Raw genomic sequence first — 14,833 nt, 5'->3', positions numbered from 1 at the left:
AACTTTTAAAGATGCACAATTGAGAGCATCCTGTCGAGCTGTATCGCCGCCTGGTACGGCAACAGCACTACCCACAACCGCAGGGCTCTCCAGAGGGTGGTGCGGTCTCCCCAACACATCACCGGCGGCACACTGCCTGCCCTCCAGGACACCTACAGCACCCGATGTCACAGGATGGCCAAAAAGATCATCAAGGACATCAACCACCCGAGCCACGGCCTGTTCACCCCCCTACCATCCAGAAGGCGAGGTCAGTACAGATGAATCAAAGCTGTGACCAAGAGACATCAGACTGTTAAATAGCCATCATTAGCCTGCACCTTAGAGGCTCCTGCCCTATATACATTGACATGGAATCACTGGTCACTTTATAAATGGAACACTGGTCACTTTATAAATGGAACACTAGTCACTTTAATAATGTTTACATACTGCTTTACTCATTTCAAATGTATATACTGTATTCTACTCTACTGTATTTTAGTCAATGCCATGTCGACATTGATTTTCCTAATATTTATATATTTCTTAACTCCATTCTTTAACTTTAGATTTGTTTGTATTGTTGTGAATTGTTAGGTATTCCTGCACTGTTGGAGCTAGGAACACAAAAATCTCACTACACCTGCAGTAACATCTGCTAAATATGTGTATGTGACCAATACAATTTGTCACTTTACCTCTCATGGGCCACACCCAGAAGGTCATAGTGCTAGGTGAGGGTGGTACATTTTTCTGTGCGCATGGGACCGACGATTCTTGCGTAATGGCAACCGCCAGGGATGGTTGTAAGCAAGAGAGTGATATCCACCAACCATCTCCATCGCCGAGGGGGCTTGAAGATGAGAGATAAGATAATCTGTATAGATGGGGGGTTAGTTGCAACGTCACACAAGAACGATGTGCAACAGAAGTGAGCATGTTGTTGTGATTCTGGATGGCCAGATTGCTAGCATGAATGATAAGAACCTGCCACGTGGGGAATCGCAAATGGCTCATTTCAGCTTGTTTCGTCTTGTTCTGAGTGATTTCATGTCAATGCTAATATGGCTCAAATTCGCTAGCTAGCTAACCAACAACTGTAACGATGTATTTGAGAGATAACAAGTGCTTATTGTGCAAATGTTTTTGTCAACACAGACTGGTGCCCGATGACCATACTATTTTCCAGGAGAGTTTTCATCTGTATTTTTCATAGCAGTATATTTACCACCACAAACCGATGCTGGCACTAAGACCACACTCAGCGAGCTGTATAAGGCCTTAAGAAAACAAGAAAAAGCTCATCCAGAAGAGGCGCTCCTAGTGGCCGTGGACTTTAATGTAGGCAAACTTAAATCTGTTTTAGCTCATTTCTACCAGAGGAAACAAAACTCTAGACCACCTTCACTCCACACACAGAGACGCATACATATCTCTCCCTCGCCCTCCATTTGGTAAATCTGACCATAATTCTATCCTGCTGATTCCTGCTTACATGCAAAAACTGAAGCAGGAAGTACCAGTGACGCGGTCAATACGGAAGTGGTCATATGATGCGGATGCTACGCTACAGGACTGTTTTGCTAGCACAGACTGGAATATGTTCCGGGATTCATCCAATGGCATTGAGTAGTGTGTCACCTCAGTCACCGGCTTCATCAATAACTACATGGACGACGTCGTCCCCACAGTGACTGTATGTACATATCCCAACCAGAAGCCATTGATTACAGGCAACATCTGTACTGAGCTAAAGGCTAGAGCTGCTACTTTCAAGGAGTGGGACACTAATCTGGACGCTTTTAAGAAATCCTCATATTCCCTGAGACGAACCATCAAACAGGCAAAGCGTCAATACAGGACTGAGATTGAATCCTAATACACCGGCTCTGAAGCTCGTCGGATGTGGCTTGCAATCTATTACAGAATACAAAGGGAACTGTGTGTGATCACGCTCTCCGTAGCCAATGTGAGCAAGATCTTTAAACAGGTCAAAATTCACAAGTCCGTGGAGCCAGATGGATGGCAATACAGAGTTTAGTGCGTATGGCCCAGTACATCACTGGTTCCAAGCTTCCTGCCACTAGGCTGTGTCAGAGGAATGTCTAAAAAATTGACAGACTCCAATCACCCAAGTCATAGACTGTTCTCTCTGCTACCGCACGGCAAGTGGTACCGGAGCGTCAAGTCTAGACGCAACAGCTTCCACCATAAAGCCATAAGATCGCTGAACAATTAATCAAATGGCTACCCGGACTATTTACATTGACACCCCCCCCCCCCCCCCCCTTTGATTTTACACTGCTGCTACTCAGGGTTTATTATCTATGCATAGTCACTTGACCTAGTCTACCTACCTATGTACAAATTACATGATCTAACTTGTACCCCCACACATTGACTTGGTACTTCCTGCCTAGCTTCTCAAGAAACTTTCCCGCCTCGACTGGTGTTTCAAAAATGTAGGAACAATCGGCGTGGGAGACCCCTAGGCTCGCTGGAAAGATGGTTCCATACCGGATAGCCTTAGCCCGTTAGCCACTGCTTGACACTGTCGAAGCGTTTCTGCTGCTTGTGAACTGACTTCCATGGAGAGATCTGGGAAGAACATAACTTACCGATTCTTGTAGAGTACTCTCCCTTTCGCCCTGGCTGCATTCATCACGAGCATCGTATCTTTATAGTTTAAGAACTTCCTTATCAAAGCCCTCAGGGGTGCGTTGAGGACGTATCGTGGGCCAGAATTCCGATGAGCTCTCTCAATGATAAAAGTAGAGCGGAGTGGCCTCAGGATGCCACCGCTCTAGGAATGAGCAAGCGTCGCTCCCCTCAGCACCTTCAGGGAGATGTACTAGTCTCAAGTTCGATCTCCTGCTGCGGCCCTCCAAATCAACTAGTTTAGAGGTAAGCGATTCAACCTTTTCCACAAGAGCGGTGGTCGTTGCCTGCATGGCTATAACGTTGTCTTCGGTTCCAGAGATGCGTACCTTAGCCTGAGAGATTTGCCCAGCACAATCTTTGACTTCAATTTTAACGTTGTCTACTGCAGACAGTACATTTTCAAATTTGATGTAGAATTATACATTGATATCTTTGATGGCCTTGAGGATTTCGGAGCTAACTGCACGTGTTTATTGCCTCAGTCCTGCTTCCACCACTAGCACATGAAGCTAGCACCGCGTCTTCGTCCTCAGACTCTAAACTTTCACTCGGTAAGTCTGGCTTTTTGGTGTGACTTTTCCTTGTCGGCATTGTGGGTTTTGGAAGCTAATAATCTATTACTGCCTTTCCTGGTACATTAAGCTTAAACCTCCTGTTGTGTTCCTTTCATGTTAATTAATTCTGTGTTCCCGGTTCAAAATGACCGCCCCATTATAGGTGATTATAAATCCACAATAATACATATATTATCGCCTAATGTTGTGTTAGATCTTTTTATCAACTTAAGTTCTTGTGAAGATTACACGTTTTGAACTTCTACTTGCTATTCATGGCCTGTAAGCCTCATTGACCTGAGCTCATACAAGTAGTTTTTGAGTTTAAAAAAAGCATAATACATGGATTATTTTGACTATAACAAATACTCAGATGAAACATTGTGCTATTTACCACAGACTACTTTGTGTCCAAGTTTAACAAGGTCTTACTCCTCCTCACCAGTGTCATGATCAAAGATATGATCAAGAGCCTCACATACAGTATATCGTTTGGTCGTTGTGAGCAAGGCCTCAAAAAAGCTTTATATACCAGAGCAGCTCTATATATTATTGAAACAATGTTGCGATTGTTTGTGAGAAAACCAACAGGTGTGGTTCCCATGGAGTAAAGATTCTATTGGGGAAAGGTTCCCGTGGAGGTTGCCAAGGAAGCCAAAAAGGGGATTTAATAAAAAAAAAAAATGATTTCACCTTTATTTAACCAGGTAAGCCAGTTGAGAACAAGTTCTCATTTACAACTGCGACCTGGACAAGATAAAGCAAAGCAGTGCGACACAACCAACACATGGGATAAACAAACATACAGTCAATAACACAATAGAAAAATCTATATACAGTGTGTGCAAATGTAGTAAGATTAGGGAGGTAAGGCAATAAATAGGCAAGTGGCGAATGACAATTTAGCAATTAAACACTGGAGTGATAGATGTGCAGAAGATGAATGTACAAGTAGAGATACTGGGGTGCAAAGGAGCAAAAAATGTGATATGGGGATGAGGTAGTTGGGTGGGCTATTTACAGATGAGCTGTGTACAGGTGCAGATGTGTGTACAGGAGTGAGGTGTGCGTGTGTGTGTGTGCCCAGGCTGCGACATTACCGCTAGTCCAGGCAAGCTACCAGAGTTGTTTTCTGATTTCTCTATTGTCTGTTGCCTGACCCAGTAGGCCAGATAGTTTTTGGGGACAGAGAGGTTCTTATCTTAGAGAACAACAAACTTCTCCTACGTCCCTCTGGACTTAATTTACCTCCTTCTATTCATATCCCGATCTCTTCTTCTCCTCACCCTTTCCCTATCTTCTCTTCCTCCCCTTCAGAGCTCCTTCGTGGTCCAGTAGGCCAGGTGGTTTGTGTGGACAAAGAGGTTTTGGTCGTAGAGAAGAACAGACTACTGATCCCTCCTCTGTGGAATGTCTACTTCTCCTGGGGCTTCCCTGATAACTCCTGCTCCTTCGGACACTACACCACTGAGAAAGTATGTACACTATGGAAGCCTTTTATTCACTTACTCACACTAACAAATGTTCAATTAGATTGCCATCCATCCATCATGAGGTAGCAACATGACATGAAGCTTTAAAGTTGGCCAAACCATTTCCAACATAGACAATGACTAACATTTGTGTGTGTATTTCTATTTCCCTCTCCTAGACCTTTGCTGTATGTGAGAGTATGTGTGACTGGGGGAAGATGCTGTGTGCAGCGTGTCCCAACCAAGCTACCATAGTCACTGCTGGGATCAGCTCAGTGGTGTGTGTGTGGGATGTTTCCATCAGCAAGGACAAACTCACTCACATGAAACTCAGACAGGTGTGTGTGATGTGGTGTGAGAGTGATGTGGTGTGAGAATGTATCTAGCCCAATACACAGTAAAATGTGTGTGTGTTTGATAAAGTGAATCTCATATTGGTCTCCCAGGCGCTGTATGGTCATACCGATGCAGTAACGTGTCTGGCGGTGTCTGAGGTTCATGGAGTGATAGCCAGCGGTTCGCGTGACCTGACCTGTATACTGTGGGACCTTGAGGAACTCAACTACATCACTCAGCTACCTGGACACAAGGCTAGCATCACAGCACTTGCTATCAATGAGCTCACGGTGAGTCTACACTCTCTTTTTACCTCTTTCACATCATTATCTCTCTATTTTTTATCTTTTTCTCCCCCCACAAAGTCCAGAATCCATGTGCTAACTATGAACAACATCTGAGAGTTGACCTCTTTCTATACCTCCTTTTGCATCCGTCTATCGCTTTTCTTTCCACTTTCTATTTCTCTCTTTAGTGGGATCCTGTTGGATCCTGCCTGCTGACTGATAAACTTATATTTTTTAAAGTACCACACAAGTACATAGGGACCATCATCGTTTAGCCAGTCTATTGCACGAGCATTCCTGGAACTCAGAATGAGGAAGGGAGGATTTCCTTTTCTGGCTGCACACATCCTCTACTATGCTCGGTGCTCATAGGTCTACCATGTGTGTGGTTACTGATAGAGACACTTTTCCGTTCATTCCCTCATTTGTTTGTATTTGTATTTATTATGGATCCCCGTTAGCTGCTGCTATAGCCGTGTTTGTGTGTGTGTGTCTCTGTGTGTGTGTGTCTGTGTGTGTGTGCCAATGTTTGTGTTGCTTCACAGTCCCGCTGTTCCATAATGTGTTACCTGTTTTATCTGTTTTTTAAATCTAATTTTACTGCTTGCGACAGTTACTTGATGTGGAATAGAGTCCCATGTAGTCTTGGCTCTATGTAGTACGGTGAGCCTCCCGTAGTCTGTTCTGCACTTGGGGATTTGTAGCATGGCCAACCCTTTTTACCTGTGTATGTTAACCCTCTCCTTCAGGGTGAGATAGCATCGTGTGCAGGGCCGGTCCTGTACCTGTGGAGTATGAAGGGTCAGTTACTCACCTGGCTCGACACATCCTGTGGCTCTGATGTCACTTCCTGCAGCTCAGATGGGGACATCCTGTCTGTCTGCTTCACTCAGAGACACGAGTGGGATCCACGAAACGTTATAGTCACTGGCTGTGCTGACGGGATAGTGAGGGTAAGAGAGTGAGAGTGTGTGTTTGCTAGTTCTTATTCGACAATGTGTGTATGTGTCTTGCCTACTACTTACTAAAACGACCTAATGTGTACTAATCATACTAAATACTATTTAGAACTTACTGTTTAGTAGAAATGTATGCCGTAAGCATCAAATATTAACATACTAGGCTAACCCATAATGAGAATGCGTCAAATAATGCAAAATTCGTTCATTTTGTACAATGCGTCCCCTTATATGATTATCAGCTTAATTAACAGCTTGTCAAACACACGTGGGTTTGATAATACTTTGTTTGTCTCACTAGTTTGCAGCGGATTCTACTAAATGAAAGGCAGAAATGAGTTTCACATCCTGGCATTTAAATCATATCGAATTGTTGAGATTTCATATACTATAAAACCTTATATTATCGCACAGCTTATCAGCTTACTACTTAGAACACAAATACGAGTATTCGGACACGGCCTGATTGTTTGTTTGTGTGTGTGTGCATGCGCATCAGGGTGTTGTGGGAGGTTTGCGTGTGTATGCACGTGCCTATGTGCATGTGTGTCTGTCTTTAATGCGTTCAGTTATGTTGGATTGTTTGTGTGTAACAGATCTGGAGGACGGAGTACACTAGAACATCACCTGATCCTCCACAGCAGCCCACATCCCCAGGACAGGATCAGTCTGCAATGACCATAGACGGTAATGCTAATGCTAATTTCATGCTAATAACAACAAGACAGAATTATTCCTCAAATGAGAAGAATATGATTTTTTAAAACACTTCTGGTTCATAATCAAATAAGTGCTTTTACACTCCCCCAGATATACATTTGGAAAGTGAAGCTAAAACTTTTAATTTGGCTCTATACTTCAGAATTTTGGATTTGAGATCAAATGTTTCATATGAGGCGACAGAACAGAATGTCACATTTTATTTGAGGGTATTTTTATACATATCTGTTTTAGCGTTTTTAAATTAAAGCACTATATGTATCTAGTACCCCCATTTGAAGGTGTCATAAGAATTTGGACAACTCACTTAAAGGGCTCTATTTTCAGGTAGTACTAGTGTCAAACACACGTTAGTTTGCATTTCGTCATGTAGAAACTTGCGCACTGACATTTTTCAGCCCTAACGCTATGTTCGGCAATATACCTGTCTAACATCAGCTCGCTTGCGCTGAGGTGGGAGGGGTGGCACTATTTGAAGTGTGTCCTTTAATAGCGCTAATGGGAAGTTTAAAGACACACAAAAAGCAGGTCTTTAACGGTATCGCAGTTTATAATGGCATGGATTTTGAGAGCGGAAGTGCAGCCTATCCAGCCTATCCTATCCAGCCTATCCAGGAGAGATGTGCCCTTTGTGCCAGTGTGTGCTAGCAAAACAGTCCTGTAGCTTAGCATCTGCTACATCTGACCACTTTTTTATTGATCTAGTCACTGGTGCTTCCTGTGAATAGATTTTTGCTTGTAAGCAGGAATCAGGAGGATAGAATTAATGGTCAATTTGCCAAATGGAGGGCGAGGGAGAGCTTTGTATGCATCTCTGTGTGTGGAGTATAGGTGGACCAGAGTTATTTTTCCTCTGGTTGCACATTTAACATGCTGATAGAAGTTTGGTGAAACAGATTTAAGTTTCCCTGCATTAACCTTTATAGTGCAGGGGTTCTGCTAGCTCGACAACATTCCGCTGAAAATATTTTTGGGAAATATTTAACTTTCACACATTAACAAGTCCAATACAGCAAATTAAAGATATACATCTTGTTCATCTACCCATCGTGTCCGATTTGAAAAATGCTTTACAGCTAAAGCACAACATAGGTCATAGCCAAGTCAAAAAAACACACAGCCATTTTTCCAGCCAAAGAAAAATAGATACGTTTAATCACTAACCTTTGATGATCTTCATCAGATGACACTCATAGGACATCATGTTACACAATACATGTATGTTTTGTTCGATAATGTGCATATTTATATCCAAAAATCTCAGTTTACATTGGCGCCTTACGTGCAGTAATGTTTTGATTCCAAAACATCCGGTGATTTTGCGGAAATACTCATAATAAACATTGTTAAAAGACACAAGTGTTATTCACAGAATTAAAGATAGTCTTCTCCTTAATGCAACTGCTGTGTCAGATTTCAAAAAAACTTTACGGAAAAAGCATAATCTGAGAACGGCTCTCAGAACCCAAAACAGCCAGAGGAATGTCCGCCATTTTGGAATCAATAAAGTTAGAAACAACACCATCAATATTCACTTACCTTTGATGATCTTCATCAGAAGGCACGCACTCCCAGGAATCCCAGTTTGACAATAAATGACTGATTTGTTCCATAAAGTTCCATCATTTATGTCCAAATAGCCACTTGTTGTTAGCGTGTTCAGCCCAGTAATCCATCTTCATGAGGTGCAGGCACTTCATCCAGACAAAAACTCGAAAAGTTCCATTACAGTCCTTTAGAAACATGTCAAACGATGTATGGAATCAATCGTTAGGATTTTTTTAACATAAACCACCAATAATGTTCCAACCGGAGAATTCCTTTGTCTTCAGAAAAAGCACTGGACCGCGAGGTAACGCTGTCGGGAGCGCGCGTCATGAGACCAAGCTCTCTGCCAGACCACTGACTCAAAGAGGTCTCATGAGCCCCTCCTTTATAGTAGAATCCTCATTCAAGTTTCTAAAGACGGTTGACATCTAGTGGAAGTGCAACTTTATCCATATCTCAATGTGTATTCGGTAGGCCAAGCTTAGAAAAACTACAAACCTCAGATGTCCCACTTCCTGGTTGGATTTTTCTCAGGTTTTCTCCTGTGGTGATATGTAAAACAGCTACAAAGAATACAGATGAAAACTCTCTCGGTAGGTAGTGTGGTCTACAGCTTATCATGAGAAACTCTACCTCAGACGAGCAATAGCTCAATAGACTTCCTTAGATATCGTGCACCAGCGGTTGTTTACAAAAATACATAGACAGCCGCCCCTGGTCTTACCAGGCGCCGCTGTTCTATCCTGCCGGTACATCGTTTAGCCAGCCAGCTGTATGTTGATGTCGTCGTCGTCGTTCGGCCGCAACTCCTTGAAGCATAAGATGTTACGGTTTTAATGTCCCTTTGGTAGTTTAATCTTCCACATAATTCGTCGATTTTATTGTCCAAAGATTGCAAGTTTGCTAACAGAATGGAGGGAGAGTTTTTTCAACTTTTGTATTGGTCAGGCTGTTGCGTGCTTTGGTGTGTGTGTTCCCAAACAAGGACCAGTTGCGCTCTGAGGTGGTTGATGTTGGTGGGATTTGGAGGATGATGGAGGAAACAGGGGAAAGAGCCTCAGATCCACAACGTCCCTTCCACCAGGTGTTGATGAGATATGTTGGCACGACTGCCATATACTGCCATATACAGGATGCTCCTGCCAGCATACTTGGGGTCCAACATGTACGCTGCGGCATGTATGGGCTTCAGACAGAAGTCTTCACACTTTTTGATGTATTTCAGAACTGCAGTTTCCTCTGCTTGGAGCAACATTGAAGTGGGCAGGGCAGTATGGATTTCTTCACTTACATCTGCAAGCAGAGTCAGACAGGATGGCATTGTCTCCATACTGCTATATGTTTCAGGAGTTTCAGGCTGCTTACCACTCTCTCCCAAAATACATCATCCAGGAGGATCCTCTTGGCAGACTGTGATATGGTCATGTAATGAACACGTTGGGAGACAGAGAGCTGGTTTCAAGCAAAGGGCGCAGCAGGTGTTTCATTGTACAGGACCACAGAAGGACGCAGGTAGCTGGGTCCAGGTGCAGGCAGAAGGTCACACACAGGGGATCCAAAAAGGCTAAAGTACAGGCAGGGAATAGGCAAAAGGCGTTGTTAGTGAGGCAGGCCAAAACTATCATACACGGGAGGATTAAATCACGGGAAAAACAGAGCTCTGAATAGAAGTGTGTCACAAAACAAACAATACCTCCCAATGATGGGGTGCAAAAACTGAATTAAATAGTGTGTGATAATGACATACAGGTGTGTGAACAGGTGATCAGAATTCTGGAGATTGGGATGTGGAGAGTAAGCTGCGTTCAGGGGATCTATGTGTTTGTGAGTGTGAGCTAGAAAGAGGGCTGGAAAGTGAGCTGCGTTCAGGGGATCTACGTGTTTGAGAGTGTGAGTTGGAAGCAGACGTTACAGGCCATTTCTTGGAGAGACTCCTTCCCCTCCAGGAGACTGTCAAACATGATGACAACACCACCCCAATGGGTGTTGGTGGGCAGCTTCAATGTGGTGCTCTTATTCTTCTCACTTTGCTTGGTGAGGTAGATTGCTGCTATAAAAATGACCCTTCACATACCGAACCATTTCCTTTGCTCCCTTGTAGAGTGTATCCATATTTTTCCGTGCCATGATATCCGTGAGGAGCAGATTCAATGCATGAGCAGCACAGCCAATGGGTGTGATGTGGGGGTAGGACTCCTCCACTTTAGACCAAGCAGACTTCATGTTCTCAGCATTGTCTGTCACCAGTGCAAATACCTTCTGCGGTCCAAGGTCATTGATGACTGCATTCAGCTCATCTGCAATGTAGAGACCGGTGTGGCTGTTGTCACTTGTGTCTGTGCTATTGTAGAATACTGGTTGAGGGGTGGAGATGATGTTGTTAATTATTCCTTGCCCACAAACTTTCAACCACCCATCAGAGATGATTGCAACACAGTCTGCTTTCTCTATGATTTGATTGACCTTCACTTGAACTCTGATGAGCTCTGCATACAGCAAATTAGTAGATAAAGAATGTCTGGTTGGAGAGGTGTATGCTGGTGTAACAGTATAAGTTTAGACCGTCCCCTCGCCCATACCCGGACGCGAACCAGGGACCTTCTGCACACATCAACAACTGACACCCACGAAGCATCGTCACCCATCGCTCCACAAAAGCCGCGGCCCTTGCAGAGCAAGGGGAACTACTACTTCAAGGTCTCAGAGCAAGTGACGTCACTGATTGAAATGCTTTTTAGCGCACACTGCTAACTAAGCTAGCCGTTTCACATCCGTTACACTCACCCCCCTTTTGACCTCCTCCTTTTCCGCAGCAACCAGTGATCCGGGTCAACAGCATCAATGTAACTACTTTAAACGGTCCCCTCGCCCATACCCGGGCGCGAACCAGGGAGCCTCTGCACACATCAACAGTCACCCTCGAAGCATCGTCACCCATCGCTCCACAAAAGCCACGGCCCTTGCAGAGCAAGGGGAACTACTACTTCAAGGTCTCAGAGCAAGTGACGTCACTGATTGAAACGCTATTTAGCGCCCACGCTAACTAAGCTAGCCGTTTCACATCCGTTACACTGGGCAAAGAACATTCAGAAATCTCTTTGAATACACATTGCCTATGAGCATCAGATGTGAACCAGTTGCATACACAGCTCGAGCAAGACATTTATCAGCATCTCTCTGACTATGTTCCTCCATTGAGTCAAAAAACTTCTGATTCCCGGGGAACCACGAGCTGTTGCTATCGATAAGGTGTCTGATTACCGGGGAACCACGAGCTGTTGCTATCGATAAGGTGTCTGATTCATAATTTTCATCTTCGAATAGAAGTAGAGGGACTTTTGTCAGAGGTTGCTTGTTATGACCGCTGAGGGAACTTTAATGCCTTGGTCAGATGATTCTGCACCTTTGTTGCATTCTTCAGATATGATTTGGCACAGCATTTTCAAATGTACACAGCTTTTCCTTCGACATTAGCTGCAGTGAAATGTCTCTACACATCAGATGGTGTGTGGCATTTCCCTGTAAAGATATTTTTGTTGTTGTAAAAAAAACAACATACAATTCCATGTACAGATAAATAGTTAAGCAGTTACATTAAACAACTCCTTTGGAAGATTCTTTTTTTAAATGAAACAGGTTAATTAACACTCCTCAGTTAGTAGGCTCAAGCAAGCTAAAACCCACATGGCTGCAAAAACTAACTAGCAGAAATTGTTAAGCTAGAAATTATTTTTAGAACACTTTGCTCTAGGCTACTATTTACTAGTTAACAAACAATCACGTACGTCATATAAAATATATTCACCCCACCCAGTATTGTAATCAACACTTATCAGAAAGTAGTCCTTTGCTAAGACATTGTAGTAGTGTGGGCTCAATAGCATCTTATTTGTATGTAAGATCTTGAGAATCAGCTGTACATGTGATGGAAGAATGGACTGTGCTAGCCGAGGGTTTCAAATCCATTAATTTGTGGGTAGTTTAACCAAAATACAGTGGCTTGCGAAAGTATTCACCTTCTTTTTTCCTATTTTTTTGCCTTATAACCTTCCGCTGGTGTACAGCAATATTTACAGTTGAAGTCGGAAGTTTACATACACTTAGGTTGGAGTCATTAAAACTTGTTTTTCAATCCTCCACAAATGTCTTGCTCACAAACTTTGTGCATGACACACAAAGTTCTTCCAACAATTGTTTGCAGACAGATTACTTCACTTATAACAATTCCAGTGGGTCAGAAGTATACATACACTAAGTTGACTGTGCCTTTAATAGCTTAGAAAATTCCAGAACAGGATGTCATGGCTTTAGAAGCTTCTGATAGGCTAATTGACATCATTTGAGTCAATTGGAGGTGTATCTATGGATGTATTTCAAGGCCTACCTTTGAACTCAGTGCCTCTTTGCTTGACGTCATGGGAAAATCTAAAGAAATCAGCCAAGACTTCAAAAACAATTGTAGACTTCCACACGTCTGGTTGATCCTTGGGAGCAATGTCCAAATGCCTGCAGGTACCACGTTCATCTGTACAAACTACAGTACGCAATACCTTGTGAAGATGCTGGAGGAAACAGGTACAAAAGTATCTATATCCACAGTAAAACAAGTCCTATATCGACATAACCTGAAAGGCCGCTCAGCAAGGAAGAAGCCACTGCTCCAAAACTGCCATAAAAAAGCCAGACTACGGTTTGCAACTGCACATGGGGACAAAGATCGTACTTTTTGGAGAAATGTCCTCTGGTCAGATTAAACAAAAATAGAACTGTTTGGCCATAATGACCATCGTTATGTTTGGAGGAAAAAGAGGAAGGCTTGCAAGCCGAAGATCATCATCCCAACCATGAAGCATGGGGGTGGCAGCATCACTTCACAAAATAGATGGCTTCATGAGAAGGGAAAATTATGTGGATATATTGAAGCAACATCTCAAGACATCAGTCAGGAAGTTAAAGCTTGGTCGCAAATGGGTCTTCCAAATGGACAATGACGTGTGCGAGCAAGGAGGCCTACACACCAGCTCTGTCAGGAGGAATGGGCCAAAATTCACCCAACTTATTGTGGGAAGCTTGTGGAAGGTTACCCGAAACGTTTGACCCAAGGTAAACAATTTAAAGGCAATGCTACCAAATACTAATTGAGTGTATGTAAACTTCTGTGATGAAAGAAATAAAAACTGAAATAAATCATTCTCTCTACTATTATTCTGACATTTCACATTCTTAAAATAAAGTGGTGATCCTAACTGACGGACATTTTTTCTGGTATTTAATGTCAGGAATTGTGAATTACTGAGTTGAAATGTATTTGGCTAAGGTGTATGTCAAATCAAATCAAACGTATTTATATAGCCCTTCGTACATCAGCTGATATCTCAAAGTGCTGTACAGAAACCCAGCCTAAAACCCCAAACAGCAAGCAATGCAGGTGTAGAAGCACGGTGGCTAGGAAATCTCCCTAGAAAGGCCAAAACCTAGGAAGAAACCTAGAGAGGAACCAGGCTATGTGGGGTGGCCAGTCCTCTTCTGGCTGTGCCGGGTGGAGATTATAACAGAACATGGCCAAGATGTTCAAATGTTCATAAATGACCAGCATGGTCCAATAATAATAAGGCAGAACAGTTGAAACTGGAGCAGCAGCACGGCCAGGTGGACTGGGGACAGGAAGGAGTCATCATGTCAGGTAGTCCTGAGGCATGGTCCTAGGGCTCATGTCCTCCGAGAGAGAGAGAAAGAAAGAGAGAAAGAGAGAATTAGAGAGAGCACACTTAAATTCACACAGGACACCGAATAGGACAGGAGCAGTACTCCAGATATAACAAACTGACCCTAGCCCCCCGACACATAAACCACTGCAGCATAAATACTGGAGGCTGAGACAGGAGGGGTCTTTCGACTTCAACTGTAAGTCATACCACAGATTCTCATTTGGATTGAGGTCTGGGCTTTGACTAGGACATTCCAATAAATGTTTCCCCTTAACCACTTGAGTGTTGCTTTAGCAGTATGCTTAGTGTTATTGTCCTGCTGGAAGGTGAACCTCCATCCCAGTCTCAAATCTCTGTAAGACTGAAACAGGTTTCCCTCAAGAATTTCCCTGTATTTAGCGCCATCCATCATTCCTTCAATTCTGACCAGTTTTCCAGTCCCTGCCGATGGAAAAACATCCACACAGCATGATGCTGCCACCACCGTGCTTCACTGTGGGGATGGTCGTCTTGGGGTTTGCACAAGACATAGCATTTTCTTTGATCGCCAAAAAGCTCCTTTTAGTTTCATCTGACCAGATTACTTTCTTCCATGTATTTGGGGAG

At 43.3% G+C, this 14,833-nt stretch overlaps 1 protein-coding gene across 1 annotated transcript in view; it reads left to right on the top strand.

The window, feature by feature from the left end:
* Positions 1-14,833, top strand: part of LOC139381891 (WDFY family member 4) — a 158,879-nt gene that overhangs the window by 135,156 nt on the left and 8,890 nt on the right. Inside the window, exons 59-63 of the mRNA XM_071125743.1 lie at positions 4,515-4,672; positions 4,849-5,007; positions 5,116-5,295; positions 6,042-6,245; positions 6,848-6,938. Of these exons, the coding sequence (XP_070981844.1) occupies positions 4,515-4,672; positions 4,849-5,007; positions 5,116-5,295; positions 6,042-6,245; positions 6,848-6,938 (792 nt within the window). The remainder of the gene's footprint in view (positions 1-4,514; positions 4,673-4,848; positions 5,008-5,115; positions 5,296-6,041; positions 6,246-6,847; positions 6,939-14,833) is intronic.

The sequence above is a fragment of the Oncorhynchus clarkii genome, chromosome 23 (assembly GCF_045791955.1).
Source record: "Oncorhynchus clarkii lewisi isolate Uvic-CL-2024 chromosome 23, UVic_Ocla_1.0, whole genome shotgun sequence".
NCBI classification, from domain to species: domain Eukaryota; kingdom Metazoa; phylum Chordata; class Actinopteri; order Salmoniformes; family Salmonidae; genus Oncorhynchus; species Oncorhynchus clarkii.
The sequence above is the reverse complement of the archived record's forward strand: the minus strand, read 5'-3'. Positions and strand labels throughout refer to the sequence as shown.